General features: G+C 42.5%; 1 protein-coding gene across 1 annotated transcript in view; it reads right to left on the minus strand.

The window, feature by feature from the left end:
- Positions 1 to 16,460: 16,460 nt before the first annotated feature.
- Positions 16,461 to 21,083, minus strand: part of LOC138762815 (uncharacterized) — a 145,117-nt gene continuing 140,494 nt past the window's right edge. Inside the window, exon 3 of the mRNA XM_069936364.1 lies at positions 16,461 to 16,757. Within this exon, the coding sequence (XP_069792465.1) occupies positions 16,605 to 16,757 (153 nt within the window). The 3' untranslated portion in view covers positions 16,461 to 16,604. The remainder of the gene's footprint in view (positions 16,758 to 21,083) is intronic.

Consider the following 21,083-nt stretch of genomic DNA (forward strand, 5'->3'; position numbering starts at 1 on the left):
CATTCTTTGAAAACATTTAACCGTTGTTACATCTGCAGGTTCCTCCCCCTCCAAGAGCCGTCCAAAAGATGAACAATAACATTATGAATAATTAACACATCCTCTTCCCCCAAGTTTACAGATAAAATCTCTGACCAGGGCAATTTTTACTCAGCAGGGATAAGAAGACATTCTAGCCAATAGACAGTCACCCGAATGGCAAGTGGCATCCTGGGCGATGATTTCCACACAACTTTATACTTTCTGTTTAAAATATTTTTATTGAGTTTAACATAATGATCCATATACAAGTTATTAATAAAGAAATGCAATATGATAACGTATGCATAGCATATAATTAAAGTAAGTGCAAAGTACAAGTTTTAAATTCATCCCTAATTGTTGAATGTGATTGTTAAATGATTATGCGTAAAGATCAGTGAAACAGCATTATAACAAATCTCATTATACCTTAATATAATATCTAAAACAAAGATATAATCTAGGATAATCATAATTAAATTCCATAAATCCATTTATCTAAAAAATAAAACCCTAAAACTAATACTAATCCACCCCCCTCCCTCTAATCAAGGTTACAAGGAAAATACAAAGACGGATCAAGTCGTGACCTTCAGAAGGCGGACAGACGGACCAGCACTAGAGCACCCAAATCATCTAAAACTGGCAATTATGATAGTATTCTATAAATGGGCACAACTTCATTCAAGCAGCTGCTACGTGCAAAGCATGACCAAGAACTCCACTGGCTGAATATTTGCTCCCATCTTCACCAAAAGTTTACATGTTACTTTCACAGTTTTAAACTATATTTTATTCTTATTTATTTTCCACAACTCTTTTGCCGGTTGCTTGAATTCTGGATACCATGCGTTTTGCTGTACTATAATTATAGGACTTATATCTTAAGGTCTGCACCCTTGATCTAAAGTACAAAGCCAATGTCAGTCCACAAAATTACTGATGGTTTCTAAAGATTTACAAAGATACTTTGTTGTCCTTGTCCATTCTTGCCTGCTTGTGACTCTAGACCTACCCCATGCTCTGCTGTGTGACTCCAACAATCCCGGTGCTTTGGAGCCAATTGTGCATGGACAAGAAATACCAGTGTTTCAAACTTTCCAACTTGCATCTACACAACTTGAACCTATTTTTCTGACACTCGAACACATTAAATATCAAATTGTCCGCTTGAAGCTGTTAGTGTAACACTCCTAAGACCTGGACGAGTGTGACTTTCAGAGATAAAAAAAGCTCATTAACACCATTAAGGGCAGATTTTCCATAATTTAAACAAAAGGTTGATTTGGCCTTTTGCAACTTTCCTTGGCTAATTATTGCTAATTTGTTTAGTGTTTTTAACTCTGCATGCTGGTGATATAAATTTCTCTGCACCTTTTGGCTTGTTGCTTTACAAATGTATTCCACTTTGGAATGCATTGTCCACTTTGAGTCCATTTTGGTCTTAATGACGGCAGGACTTTTTCACAAGAGTTTCAGCAGTAGGCAAGACCAAACAGGAAGGGGAGCAGATGTATACTACCTGGCACTCCAAATCTGCTCTACCGTTCTACCTCATCATGACCAATCTGCCCAAAATCTCTCATCAGTTCCCCATTGCAATCAATTTTCTAAACTTTTAAAAAATGTATTCATTTCCCCATTAAATACCTCCAGTAATCTGGCCGCCATGACCTTCTGAGGAGGAGGTACACCCCTCTCGACAGAAGGAATTTCAATGGCACACCAGCTTTAAATGACATTCCCCTTATTTTGTAACTATGTCTCGACTCTTCTATTTACTTGTGGACTTCAATGAGAAACAGGAAGAATCTGCTCTGCATCATTTTTACTTGTCCATTTCTCCCTCATAAACTCTAGATACCAGAGAAAATCATAAGCTTTATACAAACAACAAATGGCCTCTTTAAATCCATCTACTGAAGACAGAGTTCCCTGAAAATGATGTCATGGTAATAAAGAGAGTGAAACATGAAAGTCTGCATATGCTGTGATTGCAGTAATAACAGAAATGCTGGAGGACCTCAGCCAGACTAAGAGCATCAGTAGGAAGTGAAGATATATTACCGATATTTTAGTCCTGGGCCCTTCTTCAAGGAATAAGCAAAGAACAGGAAGGCATCAAAATAAGGACAAGGCTGGCTGGAAGAGGAGTCCAGAACAATAAATAGTGCTAATTTGATATGATAAGAGGAGAGGCGAGAATTGATTTTGGCTCTGTGAAAGAAAGAGGGAAAGGAGTGTGTGTGTGAGAGAGAGAGAGAGAGAGAGAGAGAGAGAGAGAGAGAGAGAGAGAGAGAGAAAGAGAGAGAGAGAGAGAGAGAGAGAGCATTAGAGATGGGGGAAAGGCGATGGAGGAAGAAGAAGTGGGGTGGGGGGTTGGGGGATGGCTTCAGTGAAAGCCAGAGAAGTCAATGTTAATGTCATCCTGTTGGAGGGTGCCCAGATGGAAGACGAGGTGTTCTTTCTCCAATTTATGGGTGTCTCAATCTGGACAGAGGAAGAGAGCTTTTGGCACATGAGCCTTCATAAATCAAAGTATTGACTATAGAAGTTGGGATGTTATGGTGGAGATGAAGGAAAGATGATGGTGAGGCCAAATATGGAGTATTGTGTGGAGTTTTGTTCACTTCACAACTGCACTAAAGACATCAATAAGATTGAAAGAGTACAGAGAAGATTTGCTAGATGTTGCCAGTCTTGAAGAGTTCCTTTAGCAATGGAAGATCTTGCAGTCCACACAAGTCTGCTCATCCATGTTTGTTCCAGCCTCTTTGTTCATTGACACTGGGTCAGGGTCTCTCTTCCCGAATGCTGTTCCACTTGATTTCAATATCAAAACCAATATTGATATCTCCCCCCCCACTCAATAAACCTAGTACAATATTCAATGCAGACACCCTTGATCCACCTGTCAATAGGCATGCCACTGATCACTGTTATGCGTTTCACCCATGGACAGTTGATAGGTGATACCTCTTTTTAAATTAGGTGACAAGATCCTTTTTTTCTTCTTTGGCTTGGCTTCGCGGACGAAGATTTATGGAGGGGGTAAAAGTCCACGTCAGCTGCAGGCTCGTTTGTGGCTGACAAGTCCGATGCGGGACAGGCAGACACGGTTGCAGCGGCTGCAGGGGAAAGTTGGTTGGTTGGGGTTGGGTGTTGGGTTTTTCCTCCTTTGCCTTTTGTCAGTGAGGTGGGCTCTGCGGTCTTCTTCAAAGGAGGTTGCTGCCCGCCAAACTGTGAGGCGCCAAGATGCACGGTTTGAGGCGATATCAGCCCACTGGCGGTGGTCAAGATCCTGTGAACAGGCAAAAAGGCTGGCTAGTAAGTCTATCATGCAAACCTGGCCTCTTCTCCCAAAGCCACCCTTGGCTCCTGCTTGCTGAGGTATTGCTGAACCTGTCTTCAGTCAGAGGCTTGCAGTGAGGAGAATGGAAATTCAACAAGGAGGAATCAGAGTGACTAAAATCTCAACCACAGAAATTGGTTTCCAGTGTGATTAATGGGTAGGTGGGGTGGGGACGAGGAGAGGGAGGGCTGTATAAAGTGAAATGAGAAAGTCTCCAGATGCTGTGATTGTAGTTAATGCACAAAAGTGTTGGAGAAACTCAACAGGTCCCGCAGCGTCCATAGTAGGTGAAGACATATAACCAGGATTCCGTGCCTGAGCCCTTCCTCAAGGTATGAGTGAAAAGCAGGCAGGCTCCTGAATAAAATGGTGGGGGAAGGAGGGAAGAAGGGGCAGGGGGAGGTGTGCAGATCAGCAGCCAAAAGGCCATTGGTGGACGTGAGCAGGAGAAAATAGCTGAGAATTGATCGGGGAAGGGGATAGTGCAGAGCTAGAGGAAGGGAAAGAAAGAGAGAGAGAGAGAAAAAGGGGTGGGGAGATAGAGAAAAGGAGACATAGGGACAGAGAAAGAGAGAGATGGGGTTTCTTTCCCTCCAAAAGGAAAGATATAGAAAGGAGAATTGAATTGCTCCAAAGATTAGTAGTCATCCCAGTTAGAAATTATATGCAGTCAGTCGTGCCTTTTGTCTAGATCCAATACTGATAAAGATGTAGGGATGGGAGCAGCCCTTGGAAGTCTTCATTATTGAATGTGAGCATGGCTGATCTGCATTTTAACTGCACTATTCTGCTTCAGCTCCATTTTTTCCTCTCCTCATGAACACAACATTATTGCAGTGCCAGTGACTCCACTTCTAATCCGTGCTACCTGTAAGATGTTTGTATGTTCTACTGTTGATCTCTGTGGGTTTTCCACACATGCTCCAGTTTCCTCCAAAAACATTGGTAGGTGTAATAAGGAGGCACGAGTTTCAATGGCCAGAATGGGCTTCTCCAATGTTGTAAATGTAATTTAAAATGTTTGGTTCTTGAACCATGATTGATTGGCTGGTTCATCCTGTAGAAAAATGTGAGCCTAGGTCTGTTTTCTATCCGGTGACCTTTAATGGGTAAGTGTACAAGTGAGGGGATAAGGGCAGCCTTGGACTAAAGAGAAACACAAAAGTCTGCAGACTCTGTGAATGTAGTAAAACACACACAGAAATGCTGGAGGAGCTCAGCCAGTCTCGCAGCATCCATAGGAGATATATTACTGACATTTCAGTTCTAAAGGGGAAAGAATGGAGGGGGAGAAGTTGGTCTGGACTCCTCCCCCTCCCAGTCTTTAGCCGCTTTCAGGTGGCCAGAATACCCAACTCTAAAGCTGCCTATTCTACCCCAAAGTGGCTGTCGGTGGCCACCTGAAAATGAGGAACCCGGCCAGGAGGAGCACTGACCTAACCCTCCTCCTGTAGGTATATTCTCCGGCTCAGTGAATCTCCTGTTGCACCTGAAAGCAGCAGTGGGACTACGGCCACAGTCCACAGGAGCCGGCGTTCACTCAGATGCGGCTCTCCTTCAGCCGGCACGTTCAGGCGAAAGAAAGGCGTCTTCTCCGCGGTCACCTGAATGTCCCAACTGCACTTCCCCAGCCGCGTCTGCTGGAGCATTATCTGCAAGACCGTCATCAGAATGAGACTCTCCGCCAAAGGCAATTCTGCCACAAAACGCTGATATCCTTTGATTATGGAGCTACAGAAGATGCCAGCATGGAGACCAGGAAGGGAAAGGCTGAAAATAGAAAGGTAAAACCTTGCATTCATTCAACACATGATCGTATCTCTCAGAGGTGTCACAAAAATGCCTCATTTGCAGTGATTCTTTGCGAATGCTTCCTTCAGTGGTAAACAGAGTTTAATGTTGGAAGTGTGAGTTCATGGACCATGGTACAAGAAATCAAAAGACTGATTGTTATTGAAACAGAGAGAAAGGCTGCAGCGAGTGAAGTGCAGAGATCAAAGTGTTTGAGTGCATGAATCACAAAGAAAGCCGTAGGAACAAAAACCAATGAGCAATTAAGAAGACAAACAGTATTTTGGGCTTCATTACAAAAGGGTTGAGGTTTAAAAGTAGGGAGATTTTGTTGCAATGGTACAAGGTGCTTGGGAGGCCTCATCTGTTATTCTGCACATCATTTTAGTCCCCAAAGAAAGAAAGGATCTTGTAATATTGGAGACATAACAATCCTGTGCTGTCTGTAAGGAGTATGTACGTTCTCCCCATGTCTGTGTGGGTTTAGAGAATGACAATCGGGGTCAGAATTTATTGTCAGGAAATTTGGTGTTTTGCAACAACATCATGGTGCAAACATTCATTTTATAACCATCTTACAACATTACTGTATATAAAAAACTAAAAATAGCACACAAAAAGTAAAGCAGTGTCTTTGCTTCATTGATTATTTAGGAATCTGATGGCAGTGGGGAAGAAGCTGTCCTTGTGTCGTTGAGTGCTTGTCTTTAGGCTCCTGTACCTTTCCCCCTGATGGTAGCAGAGTGAAGAGGGCATGGCCTGGGTGGTGGGGGTCTTTGAGGACAGAGGCTTCTTTTTTAAGACACCTCCTTTTGTAGATGTCCTCGCTGGAGTGAAGTCTGGTGCCTGTGATGTCACAGCTGAGTTAACAACCCTCTGGAGTTTATTCTGTCCTGAGAGTTGGAGCCTCCGTACCAGGCAGTAAAGCAACCAGCCAGAATGCTCTCCACAGGTCACCTGTAGAAATTTGTGTGAGTCTTCGGTGATATACCGAATCTCTTCAGAAACTTCACAAAGTATAGCCGATGGAGAGCCTTCTTCATGATTGTATTGACCTGGAGGTTCCAGGACAGATCCTCGGAGATGTTGACACCCAGGAATTTGAAGTTCTTGACCCTCTCCACTACTAAGACTTCGATGAGGACTTGGTTGTATTCCCCTGACTTCCTCCTGATGTCCACAGTCATCTCCTTGGTTTTGCTGACATTGAGCACAAGGTTGTTGTCATTACACCATTCAATGAGCTGATCTATGCCCCTCCTCTATCCTTCCTCATTGCTGTTTTTCATTGTGCCGACCAACTGTCGTGTCATCAGAAAACTTGTAGAAAGCATTGGAATTGTGCCTGACCACTCAGTCATGGGTGCATAATGAATAGAGTAGCGAGCTAAGCACACAGCTTTGGGGTGCACCTGTGTTGATAATCCTCAGGGGGTCTGGTTTCCTCCCACCGCCCAAAACATACTGGTGGTTGCAGGTTAATTAGGTGTAATTAGGCAGCATGTAGCGTAGATAAAAGCTCTCACACAACTGGAGGGACAACAAATGTTTTTATTAGTTTTCAACAATGGCTAGGGTTCACTAATAGGCTTCAGAGGGGTTCTGGGTTTAGGCTGGAAACCAAGGTTATATATCAGTAAACAGGTGTGGAGCTGAGAGGCAGGGCCAGTCATCAATGAATCCCAGTTCACTGCAGGCTCGTGCACCAAAATTACCTGTTACTGTGCTATATGTCTAAATTTAAAAAAAGAAACAATGGCTAGGGTTAAATGGCAAAATATATTTTGCTTATTCCTTGAAGAAGGGCTCAGACCTGAAATGTCGGCAATATACTTTTGTATCCCGTGGACACTGAAAGACCAGCTGTGTTTTTACTACATTCTCAGTGTCTGCAGACGTTCATGCTTAACTCACACAAAGAAGATTCACCATGCTGAATACCTTGGATGAAGGGTTGTCCACATAAATAGTTTGGGTCCGTATTCCTTGGATTTCAGAAGAATGAGGGGTGATCTAATTCAAACGCATCAAATCCTGCAGGAGCCTTCCACGACAGATGTTAAGATATGGTGGGAGGGATTTGAACAAGGAGACACAACTCCAAGATATGTGGCTGCTCATTTAATACTGAGGTAGGTTGAAATTTCTTGGAGTGGGTGGTGATTCTCTGGAATTCTCTGCCCTGGAAAGTGGAGGATTCTGAGAAGTATTTAATTTGGAGTTAGCTGATAGAGAGGAATGGAGACGTGGTACAAAAGACGAGTTGATTGAATTGGTTTGGGTGACACATATACGCAGACACATTGGAAAACATTGTTCTTCTTGCTATCCAGAGATGAGGCTAGAATAGATCAGCCATAATTATATTCAATTATGTGAAGGATTGATTAGGCTACAAAAGTAGGTTTCAAGTGGAATAGAATGTAGGAGCACCGATGTGATGTTGAGGGTTTATAAGGAACTGGTGAGATCTCATTTGGAGTACAGTGAGCAGTTTGGGACTCCTCATATAAGAAAGGATATGCTGATGTTGGAGAGGATCCAGAGGAGGTTCACAAGGATGATTCTGGGAATGAAAGGGTTGTCATATGAGGAGTGTTTGACAGTTCTTGGCCTGTATTCATTGGAATTTGGCAGAATGCGGAATCTTATTGAAACATTTCACATGTTGAAAGGCATGGACAAAGTAGATGTTGAAAGATTGCTTTCCTTTGTGAGAGAGTAGGACTAGAGGGCACAACTTCAGGATTAAAGGGTGCCCGCTTGGACAGAGACGCGGAAGGATTTCTTCAGGCAGAGGGTCGTCAATCTGTAGAATTTGTTGCCACATGTGGTTGTAGAGATAGGTCATTGGGTGTATTTAAGGCAGAGATTGATAGATTCTTGATTAGCCAAGTCATCAAGATTTATGGGGCCTAGGCCAGGCAGTGGGGCTGAGTGGGAAAATGGATCAGCTCACAAATGAATGGAGGGATAGACTGGATGGGCTGAATAACCTATTTCTGCTCTTTTGTCTTATGGAATACAGAGGCTAACTCTAGCTCCTATTTCCTTGCCTTCCTGTGATTGAAGAGCAGTGGTAGTTATTAAGTAAGCAAGTATAAAAATCATTCGCATTAAAGGCAGTCCATCAATCCAGGTGACACGGTTAGAATAGCAGTTAGTGCAACACTATTACAGCATTAGTGACCCAGGTTCGAATCCAGTGCTGCCTGGAAGAAGTTCGCACGTTCTGCCTGTGTTCTGTGCGAACTTCATCAGGGTGCTCCGGTTTCCTCCCACCCTCCGAAACATATACGGTTGGCAGGTTAATTGAGTATAATTGCACTGCACGAATTTCATGGGGCAGCTGTACCATTAAAATTAAATTATGTTAAAAATGCACTGAAGTGGGTAGTCACCAGGGAAGAATATTGGCTTAGATTAATTTTCAAAAATTCCTAACTTACCTTTATGAAGGTCATAATTCAAATGATTAAGGATCAATGCCTCTTCTCAAGGTTGTTGTTCAGAGAGTTTAGCAGGCCTTCATTTTTACACGGTGTAAAGAATGAATTAAAATCCCATTGTGAGACTCAGACTCTGAACAGAGAGGCAAGTCAAAATGATATAAAAGACAATCGTCAAGACATGCAGAAAGTGGATTTTAAGAACAGTAAAGATGAACACCTCTATTAACTTTAAACATTCTTTGGCAGTTTTCCAGGATGAATAACAAGATGTGTGAAGGCGCCAGTGTGAGTGCAAAGCAGGAAATTCCATGCTGTAGACAAACGAATGTCTCAGTAAACTGCTGACAAGCCAAATTTCATCCCTTTTATTTGAACCATTTTCATCCATGCGGAAAATCGTAGAGACTTGCGGTATTTAAACGTGGATATTGATGCTGGTATTTGAGAAGCTTATCATCTTTTAATCTATGCACTTCACAGAGGCGCAAGGCCAGGTTCCAGGGAGTGGAGTCTATAATTGAGGCTTGGAGATGACAGATTGGCAAATACTGGGGAAGTTGGGGGGGCAGGGGGGGGGCTGCCCCGATGTGGCCACTCACTGAGTATCAACATGGGCTACAGCTATAAGACTGACATCTTTAAGCCCAGCCCAATTACTTCAGAAATGAATCGGGATGTCTGTTGTCATGCTCAAATTTTAAAAAAAAATTCATTTTGTGTGCTACCTAGGCAAGTCAACTCATACAGCATGTGCAATAATAAACAAATGAAGTAAGCAAAGTTCAGGGAGCAGTGTTACGTTAGGTCCAATAGTTCAGAGTATAGTGCAACAAAAATAATGTGCAGTTAATAGGGAAAAATACAGCCAAACCATGTTCCAGTGAGAGGACCATTTAAGAGTCTGATAATAATGGAAAGGAAACTGTCACTGAATCTGGACATTCAAGGTCATGTATTTTCTGCTGAGAGGTAGAAGGGAGAAAAAAATGTGTCTGGGATGGGATCAGGGGTGCAGTGCTGCAGGAGCTCAGGGGAGCGCTGCTCCAGCGGGTAGCTCCAGAACCTTAGGGGGCAGCTTCTTTGTCGCCATCTTTGGTGAGCTCCTGCACCTAAAAAATTATCACTCCACCCCTGGGAGGGATGAGTCCTTTAATATGCATCGAATCCACGCTGCTGAAGATCCAACTGCGCTGGGTAGGTCATGTCTCCAGAATGGAGGACCATCGCCTTCCCAAGATCGTGTTATATGGCGAGCTCTCCACTGGCCACCGAGACAGAGGTGCACCAATGAAGAGGTACAAGGACTGCCTAAAGAAATCTCTTGGTGCCTGCCACATTGACCACCGCCAGTGGGCTGATCTCGCCTCAAACCGTGCATCTTGGCGCCTCACAATTCGGCGGGCAGCAACCTCCTTTGAAGAAGACTGCAGAGCCCACCTCACTGACAAAAGACAAAAGAGGAAAAACCCAACACCCAACCCCAACCAACTAATTTTCCTTTGCAACCGCTGCAACTGTGTCTGCCTGTCCCGCATCGGACTTGTCAGCCACAAACGAGCCTGCAGCCCTCCATAAATCTTTGTCCACGAAGCCAAGCCAAAGAAGACAATGCAATGACATTAGTTTTTCAACAGAGCCTACCATGGCATCTGGAGAATTCTTATTCCACTCGTAGAATAAATAAATCAGCTGTTATGGCTACTGCATTGTAAAGAAAAATCTTAATGTTTCCCTAGGGTATATCTGGGGGGGGGGGGGGGGGAGACTACCTACCTTTCCCAGTCTGACCTGTATGTGACTTCAGACCCAACATTATGGTGGACACCACCATTCCAGTTTAGGGTCAATTGGAGATGCTCTGTGAATGGATAATTAGAAATATAGAACCATAGAACATTACAGCACAGAAGCAGGCCTCTTTGGCCCTTCGAGACTGTGCCAAGCTATGTTTCTGCCTGGTCCCACTGACCTATACCATAGTCCGCAGTCCGCCAAACCCCTCCCATCCATGACCCTGTCCAAATTCTTCTTAAATGTTAAAATCAACCCTGCATTCACCACTTCAGCTGGCAGCTCGATCCATGCTCCCTCCACTCTCTTTGTGAAGTAGTTCTTCCATATGTTTGGCCTGAACATTTCCCCTTTCACCCTTAACCCATGTCATCTGGCTTGTATCTCACCTGCCCTCAATGGAAAAAAGCCTGTCTGCATTTACTCAGCCTGTACCCCTCATAATTTTAAATACCTCAATCAAATCTCCCCTCATATGATTAAAAAGAAATGGATCTCAGTAAAGATGTAAGCCTTCAATTCATAATCAGAATTAAGGAGCTTTCCACTAAGCCTGTTGCAAATGGAAGTAGATAGGGATGATGTTTAAGCTGTGGTCAAAATAGCAAGAAGCTGTTACCACTGGCAGAAAGTGCCGTAAGCATAGATTTAAGGTAATTGGCAGTAAAACCAGAAGGAAAATGAGATGATTTCATTTTTTTTAATGCAGCAAGTTTTATGATTTGGAATGTTCAGCCTAAGGGCAATGGAATCAGATTCAATAGGAGCTTATAAAATGGAATTTGGTAAGCACATGAAGAAGGAAACTGCATGTGGTTGTAGGTAAAATGGAAGGTGTGAATTAGACAATCCCTTGCCATAACAGAGCATTATGCTACTTATTGAAGAGCAGAAGCTAATAGCAAGATATTCTGTTATTTGAATTTAATGTGAACATTTCCTTCTGAGAATGACATATGGTCATGAATTCTACATAAAAAGTATTCTTCTAAAGCACGAGACTATTGAAGATAGTCACCTTCATCCAAACCTCAAAATGCTCTCCTCCTTATGTTGGGAGTTTGTACATTCTCCCCGTGCCTGGGCAGATTTCCTTCGGGTGCGACCATATGCTCCATTGTTCCAAAAGCATACGGGGTTAGTTGGTTAATTGGGTGGTGTGGGCTCATGGGCCAGAAGGGCCTGTTTCTGTGCTGTATGTCCAAATTAAATTAATAAAATAAATAAAATTAAATTATAATCAGACTGTCTATATTCAGATACTCCAGTTCTGTCAAACTCTTGCTAAACTTATGCAGCTCTGCCTCACCAATATTTGCTGAATTACAACTTCTAAATACAGAGGCTTCACAAAAGAAGCAACAGCTGATATTAACCTAGATTTAATTTCAAACTTCACTCCTCAGACAGCTAATTTAAAAATAAGTTCTAACATAAAGAGTTGTAACAGTTACTGTTCTTTGGCAAGGTTGCCTGAACAAGTTAGCAGTTTGTAAAAAGCACACCGAAATGCAGGATGAACTCGGCCGGTCTCGCAGCATCCGTAGGAGGTAAAGATATTTTGGGCCTGAGCCCTTCTTCCAGGAATCAGCCAAGAACAGGAAGGCGTAAGAATAAAGACTGAAGACTGGTCGGGGATGGGTCCGGACCAACAAAAGTTGTTAATTGGATCTGAGAGGTGAAGATTGATTTTTGCCCCTGTGAAAGGAGACAGAGGGAAAAGGGAAGAGAGAGACAGAGACAGAGCTGGAGGGGGAAGAGGGAGGTGGAGTTTATTGGAAACCAGAGCAGTCACCGTTAATGCCATCCGGTTGGTGGGTGCCCATAAGGAAGTTGAGGTGGTGTTCCCCCAATTTGAGGGTGGTCTCAGTCTGGCAGCGCATGAGACCATGGACAGTCAAACTAGCAGTTTGGTTAATCTGGATTTTGTAAAATAAGATTCAATGTATCTGCACAGCCAAATTCATCGGTTTTCTTTTGGAACATAGATTTAGCTGCTGAAGCCTGTCTATTAATTGCAGTGACATCAAAGCAAAAAGTACTGGTAAAATGTTAGTTGATTATTTTAAAACTGTAACATTTTGGCTCATTATGAAAACGCCAAGCTCCTGAAAGGCTGGACAAGTTTCATATTGTCTCAAATACCTTGAGCCTTGTACATTGACTGCAGAGGGTGAGACCCTTGATAGGCAGCTCTGCTCTCAGAGGAACCTTCACTGGCATCATTCCTGCTACCCACTGTTCACATCCCTTTTCCAATTCCTCTACTATTGGGAGAGGAACTCGGCAACACAACTTACAACCTCTTTCCAACTCCCTGACCTCCAGCTTTTGGCATTCTGCTTGCCACAATATCTCTTCAGAGGAACCTTCATCTCTGATGCCATAATGCCCATAAAAATACATTTAAATAGGTATAAGGATAAGAAAGGTTGAGAGGGAAATAGGCAGAATGGAAGCCAATGGAACTAGCTTGTCCAAGTTTAATGCCTCTTTCCATTCTGTGAAACTCAATAAACTACGACTCTATCCTTTTTCCTCTCTACGGTCTTCCACATAATGTACAACCTTTTGCATCCAAATGTTGTCGACCAGCTTTTATGTCATTCTCAACCTTCTCTTTGGAGCGATGAAGGGTGACTTAGTAGAGGGGTATGTAAGATTGAGAGGGGATTAGACAGCCAGCACTTTTTTTTCCCGGGGTGACAATGGGAAATACCAAAGGACATATGTTTTAGGTGGGTGGAAGAAAATTTAAGGGAGATGGCAGAGGAGTGGTGGGTGCCTGGATTGTAATTTGTGAGGATTTAGTGCTGAAGGTTAGTATAATAGGGCCATTAAAAATTCAAAAGGCTCTTAGATAAGCATGGATGTAAGGAAAATAGAGAGTTACTGGTGTGAGGGAGGGAAGGATTAAATTGTTACAGAGTAGATTTACATAGGAGGGCACATTATGATGGGCTGAAAGGCATGCATTCTATGTTCAGTGTTTATGCAGTACACAAGCTTCCTTACACCTTATCCACATAACCAAAGAACTCCTTTCTTCTCTGACCACTCATCTAGCTTTCCCTCAGGGCTATGAAACCTGCCTCCATTAAGATTCAGCCAGATTATTGGATTCTGGTTCTGAGTGTCTATCTTATCTATTACTGTAACCATCTCCTGACCAGGCTATCCCAGCACTCCTCTGACAGCACCCACATCCCTCCCCTGTACTTTCCAAGCAGCGTTGGTTTAGGATGTAGCAAGGGCTTACAATTACAGCTCTTGTTTTTGTTCTCGCAGTAGCTTCCCCACCACCCTGCTACCTATTCTGTTTTAGACATACAGCAGGGTAACAGTCCATTTCAGCCCATGAGCCCATACGACCCAATTATACCCAATTAATCCTCATCCCTGGGACTTTTCAAATGGTGGGAGTAAACCGGAGCCCAAGGGGAAACCCATGCAGACATGGGGAGAACGTACAAACTTCTTACAGGACTTATAGGATTTGTGCCCTGGTCCCAATCACTAGCACTTTAACAGCACCAATCGTACTCATCTCCTGATCACTTCTTTCAGCTCATCAATCCCTCAACAGTTGACATTCCCCCAATTCTCATCTCTTGTGTGCCTTCAATTTTGTTGCCTCTCTCCATCTGCCTACCTTCTGAGCATGAGACTCCTTCCTTTATCTCTCTTCCTTCTTCTTTCCTCAAAGACCATTTCACCAAACAGTTGGCCATTGGCAGAACATTTAGCTTCCATATGCCACTGAAACCTTTGTGATCATTTATTGATTTTAGTGAAGTTGTTTATTTCATTGCTAAGACAGTAAGTTATGCATTCTCCCTCAGATAAAAGCTTGATAAAGGTATACATAACTATGGGGGACATGACTGGGTATATAATAAGAAACATTTCCCATCATAAATTTTTCTAACACCAGGGGCAAAGATTGTAGGTGGACTAGAAGGCATCTGAGATTTATTTTGTATATATACCCAAAGGGTCACTCTGGAACACACTGAGAGGGTGGAGCAGGAAGACACATTCGTTACTTTTAAGAAATACTTAGATGACCACTTGAGTCGACAAGGCAAAAAAGGCTATGGAGGTAAGCAAGAAAATCTGCAGATACTGGACTCTATTGAAGTGCTGGAGAAACTCAAGTATCCATCCTGTTTACTGGAGAATGGTCCACGTGAGTCTCTCCATAAAAGGCTATGGACCAACCTCTGGTAAAGGAGATCGGTTCTGACTGTCCACTGGGCATGTTGTATCAGTGTTAAACCTCACTTTGCGCAAATGTGTGTGTGTGTGTGTGTGTGTGTGTGTGTGTGTGTGTGTGTGTGTGTGTGTGTGTGTGTGTGTGTGTGTGTGTGTGGTGCGTGTGTGTGTGTGTGGTGTGTGTGTGTGTGTGTGTGTGAGTGGTGTGTGTGTGTGGTGTGTGTGTGTGTGTATGTGTGTGTGTGTGTGGTGCGTGTGTGTGTGTGTGTGGTGTGTGTGTGTGTGTGTGTGTGGTGTGTGTGTGTGGTGTGTGTGTGTGTATGTGTGTGTGTGTGTGTGTGGTGCGTGTGTGTGTGTGTGGTGTGTGTGTGTGTGTGTGTGTGAGTGGTGTGTGTGTGTGGTGTGTGTGTGTGTGTGTGTGTGTGTGTGTGTGTGTGTGTGTGTGTGTGTGTGTGTGTGTGTGTGTGTGAGATTAAATCCCAAACTATTACAGTTTTAGCTTGATTCTGAAAAAGTCAATTTTAAAGTCCAGTTTCAAACATCTTGTTGAACTTGAGGATCTTTTTAAGTTGTGGTTCAGAAGTAATCATGAGGAAAAGTGAAACATCAGGTTTCTTTAAATTGTTGCTCAAATCATCAGACTTCTTTAAAACTCACAAATTCCTTTTGTCCAGTCGTTTTCAAAATAATATTCCTTCATATGAACAAAATTCTTCAATCCTCTATACAAGTGATTTTCCACAAACGTCCTCCTATTTTCGGAGTCTATATCTTTCACGATGGTTTAAAACTTCTTAATCAAAAGTGACCGTTGCTCTGGACACAAATGAGACTGCCTCTCTTTTCTTAAAAGAGCAGTCGGAGTGGCTATTTTCTATTAAAATGCCACTGGGTGTTTCTTCTTTAAATAAGAACACAGATCCTTTTCAAAGGATTTTGAAACTTAACTTCTTCTCTTGACAGAGAAACCAATCCTGTATTCATAGGATTTAGAGTTTCTTCCAACTGACCTAAAATGTCTGATCAGTAATATCCTTTCTCAAAAACATGTGATGTAACTGTTTCAGTTTCATTTTTCCAAAAGCATGAACCTTATTAAAATATCACTTCACATCCAAAAAAACATCTGACCTCATCTCTGTCCAAAAGGTTTAAGTGGTTAATATCTCTGGAAAATCTGATGACCACAAGCAAAAACCTGTTTTTGTTTTAAGAGATGGCCTCCTTCAGCAGTTCTTCTTGAGTACTTGAAAACTTCAGTTCTTCATAAAGCAAACACTGTATTGTTCTTGAATCAATTAAGATCCACTTCAGTTTCAGACACAGTGACTCCAAACTGAACTTTCTCTCTGAGTTTCTGTAAATGCAATGTGACTTGTGTGCAACCCTGTATCCAGTATAGATGACATTTTCTAAGTTCTAGTACATCCCAATTTCAAAATGTGTTATCTTCTAGGAAACATGAGTGACAATATTCCAAATTACTATCTTATTAATCCAACAAACCAAACTTTGTAGTTGCAGCTTTAAATAACTATGTTCCATTGATAAAACAGATAAATATTTTGCATAACTTAGCATCGAGATTTTCATAATGATAAATAAACAAAGCATACTGTCTAATAATATAACAATATTCAACTTTAAACAGATAAAAGGCAAAATAAGATGAATTAAGATTAATTCAAAGAGAAGTATCTTGAACTTACGTCCCTTTCATAATTCTTCGAAGAATAAGATGCAAACTCTCGGTTCACTCAGATATTATAACATATGACATCATATACACCATGGTAACACTGCAAACAATATTTTTTTATTAAAGGGATAGGCACAAAATTAACTAGAATCAAAAACAAGATTTAAACCTTTACATCCACCCCACAATTTTTGCGTTACTATTAATAACAGTAATCTGTAGTTTAATGTTAAACTGTATTTCATGTATCTTAGTAAAGTTAAGTTATAGAATTAAATATCCATTATATCCACAAAGTGTTTGACTTTCCAAAGTTGGGAAACACTGGCTGTCCATTTCTCTTTATAAATATTGTCTGACTTGCTGAGTTCCTCCACCTTTTCATTGTTTGCCTTTCTCCTTCTTTCTGGTCAATGTTCCAATCGTCTTCTTTGCACTGTAATACAGAGGGCATCAATAAACAGTGTCACACAATAAGGTGCAAGGAAAGCCAGCTCTCAACAAGGATGGTACAGTGGCATAGCTACAGTGCCAGAGTCCTGGATTCAATCTTGAACCTGTTTGTTGTCCATTGCTGTCCAACTGTGTAAGTTGCCGCAATTCATGCATTTTTTTCCCCCAATTGTGCCTTTACTCTTATTAACTCTCCACATAGTGGAGAAGGAGCAAGCTAGACTGATGTATCCAATTAGTGGACTTTGTCAGCCCCCAGCAATCCTCTTGTCTGCATGTCTTTGCAGATGACAAGGCTCCCATTTCCATGCCCATCAGATATTTAAATATGGATGACTATCAATAAATTTCAGCCACCTTTGTTTATTTTTAAGCAATTTATTTTTTGGATAAAGGAACCACAAACGGAAAATTGGGGTTGCAGGATTCACTAATTAACGTTTTGCCTCTGCCAACTGAATATTGACCAAGACCATGGGAGAGATCCTTCTGCTGCTTCACACATACTTTGAACCGTCTTAAGTTGAAGTTTTAAGTTTGTTTATTTGTCACAAAATACCTTGCACAAAGAGAAGGGTTCTTCTGTGAACAGAACAACAGATTATCTCTAACATTCAGGTAGCATTTATGAATGAAAAAGATCAATCAGCCCCAAATAGGAGTAGAAAAAGAGCACTGTTATGGGGTTCATTCAGGGGCCCGATGGCTGCAGAGAAAAACCATCTTTAAGTGCTTTCGCCCTCTGGGGTCTTCTCCCTGATGGGTGGAGGGGGAAGGGAGTGTGTCCAACAAGTAGGTCAGGTGAATTGCTGTTCCCTCTGAGATGGAGCAATACTGCACACACTGGGTTGCGGCCCACCTACTCATATGGGCCTTGAGCAGGGCCGGTCACTGCTGGTGATGCATCAGTGCCAGTGGTCGGGAAAGGTGACGCACATGTGGGGGCTGGAATAGGGATCAGGAACTGTGTGGTGGTCGATGCGCGGGCGCTGGGTCTGAGAGCGGAGGGCTGCTGAAAGGAGGAAGGTGGTAGAGAGACAAATAAAATGCCGGGCAGGTTTCTGCTGAAGGCCACTGAGTGCCTCCTCTTCGTTGTCCGTGCAGTGTGTATGCAGCAGTTAATCCAGTACTGCACGAGGCGTCACTTCCGGAGTGAGTCGGAAACTCTCAAACTATTGCCTCAGTTGCAAACTGAACAAGGAATAAGCAATGTCAGCTTTCTGTTAACCCAACATCAAGCTGGAAGAAATGGTTCACATTACCGATTGAGGGGAAAAATATTCCACTGATGCCCATATGTTCTCTCTCCCTCCTCCAACCATCAAAATCTGAACGTCTATATTGAGCCAAAATGCTGAATGTTTGCAACAGAAAACCACTGGTAATGCTCACACAGTGGAAGTATTCTGCTGTTATTATGATCAATCCTTCTTGACACTTATTGACTTGGTCTTCTCAGGGCCAAGGATAACATCCCATTTGTCCATTTCTATTGATATCTGCCTGTACTGATTCAGAGACCAATTGTCTTTCAAGCAGGGCCTTATCACCAGCTTTCGGTGAGATGGGTGGTCGCAGCTGAGTTCTCGCTCTCTCGGATTTTCCGTGGATGCGCAATAAGTACACTGACGTGTACTTGATAAAGAGAGTTACTTTGAGAGCGAGCTGTTCTCGTTATTGATCACAATTCCATAAATACACTGCATTGCTTTAGAATCCAAGGAAGCATTGAAGAGTGAATCAGAGTTACTAATTTTGAAAATGGAATGCGAAGGTCAGATGTAGAACTAGAGGAGACGTTAATTAAATCTGTTAGAAGAGGAAGTGTGGTGTGATTAAGATGAGCTATTTTGCTCTTGTTTTTGCAATATTAACATTTGCTGTAATTAATTGTGAATCTGCTTATATTCACCAGACAATGTGACACCATGTTGCAATATATTGTTCAGAATGAGACCAGCTGACATTTAAAGTGCCTCACTGAAGCGCAACATGCAATGTTCCTTAGATGCATTAGTGAGAGTTATTTAAATGATTTTTGTTTAGAATTTAGTTCAGGAAATCATTGGAAATTACAGTTGAATCAATCATTTTTGAAGAGGTAGTTTTTCATTAAACTTGCAACGTGACAGTTACAAGGAGTGTCTCTGCAAAATGTGTACCTGTTAATTGTGTTGTAACAAATTTAATTGAGGGGGGGCCTGTGAAAGAGGAATTGGGTCTATTTTGATGTGCTCAAATTAAAGCCCAACCCCCGATATATTTTTCAGTGCAGTTCCATTGCAATTTCAACCTTGTGACTTTCGGCTAATCTGTCTGCTGTCCCATTGGGTTGACATGTACCCTGGACTAACTAAAATTAGACAACTTGATGTAGACCCAGTTCCTCTCTGCCAATTGGGCCACAGTTGCTGGCACTAAGGAGAGAAAGATTTGCATTTATATAGTATTTATCATGCTTCTTTCATAAGATGTCAGTGAAATGTTTAAACACTGTTGTAATCGGGGAAGTTCCAATGTGATGGAGCAATCTCTCAGAAACAGCAATGTTATGCAAGACAAATCTCATTCTCTTCTTTAAAACCATGGCAATGGGAACTTGTGCCTCCACTTGAGAGAAAAGGCAAATGGCAGCACCTGTGGCATGGCAGCACTCCTTCAGCCTGACAAGTCAAGGCCAGCCCAGACATTCAGGCTCAAGCATCTGGGTCTGGAATCGAGCACTCAATCTTCCCAGCAGGAAGTTGAGAGCAGCAATGAATAGGTGAATGAGAGAAAAGCAAGTCAGGATCCTCAAATAATTGAACCCCAAATTTTCCAACATCTCTTCCATTTCTTCAACTGTTCCGCAAAGGTTCCAACCACCAAGATGGATTCCAGTTGTCTATCTATTGCCATGTTATTTGATGTGTTCATCTGAATACATTTCCAAGACAGCAGGAGTTGTGATGGGAGAGGACAAGTTGTGTGATGGTCTGAGCCACGTTCGCAACCCTATTCATTTTCTTGTAGTCTTAGGCAGAGCAGTCTAACAGCACGGATTTACCACAGCTTACAAACAAATAAAGTTTGCACTCACTTGTTTCTTCCAGCACCTCACGGAGTCGACTTTCCTTATTATTCACTAGACACAACATTGCATTCTTCATCTCCCCAAACCCCACCCAGCCAAACTCCTTTGACCTTCTCACTGGGTCACTGCCACACGGGTGATCCTGACGCTCTCACTCTCCTCCTCCCTGCGTCTGAGATCCATCACCCGTATACTGACGCTTAACACACCTGCACATACGTATTATTACTCCTGCCTGTCGCATCTCTTACATCATCAGCAGATCCCAGCATCGCTTCCGATGAAGGTAAGTATGTGTCCACAACAGCAGTTCCCAACCCATGCGGTGATCCACCCTGACGGGTGCACCTGCAGAAGTTGTTAAGGGATGCTAGCAATGTGTCAAATTTACTCAGGTTTCAGGAGGGCAATAGAGGCATACTAAATTATAGAGGGAATTAAGAGAATACAGAATAAGAAACTTTTCTCTATGGCAGAGATGTCTAAAACAAGAGGGAAAAAAGTTTGTTAGGGTAAAGAGTAAGAGACTTGGTAGGGTCCTGGGGATGAACTTTTGGGTGGCACAATTAGCCTAGCGGTTTGTGCAGCGCTGTAGGTCATTCGGCTTGTGGGCTGACAGGGACCGTTACCATAATGTATGTCTAAAAAATTTTTTTTTCATTCAGATGATGGTTAGAATGGTACCCTGATTGGAAAGTGGGCAGAGGTTCGAACAACTAACAAGTATCTGGAGAAGCACCTGACAGAGAAGACTATGAACCAAGTGCAAGTAAATGGAATTACTATAGATTAATGCTATAGATGATCTCCATGGATATGGTGAACTGGAAGGGCTGTTTCCCTGCTATGTGCCTCGATGGTTCCATGACTCTGATTGAGGATCCCCGCCCCCCACATCCTCCATAATTGCACAGTCCCTCTCACCACCAAAGCCCCAAAAGACTGAGAGGTTGTAGAATTCTGCTGGAAGGTATAAATTAGGCATACGTCCCACAACATGGAGAGGGCAGATGGAGCAGCATTGCAGAATCTGAAGCATGCCTTTACAATCATCAATCATCTGCTGTCTGTTGCATAGTACAGCGATTCAAAGGCAGGAAACCCTTCAGCCAGAGCACCATGGAGTGCAAGCCAGCTGCCTTGGCAGAGCAAAAGCAGGATGAAAATGTGGAGACCAAAATAGTTAAGTCTTCAAGCTGAGAGAATGCACCATCAATCACTCACCGACCGAATTTC

This window comes from Narcine bancroftii, chromosome 5, assembly GCF_036971445.1.
Source record: "Narcine bancroftii isolate sNarBan1 chromosome 5, sNarBan1.hap1, whole genome shotgun sequence".
NCBI lineage: Eukaryota > Metazoa > Chordata > Chondrichthyes > Torpediniformes > Narcinidae > Narcine > Narcine bancroftii.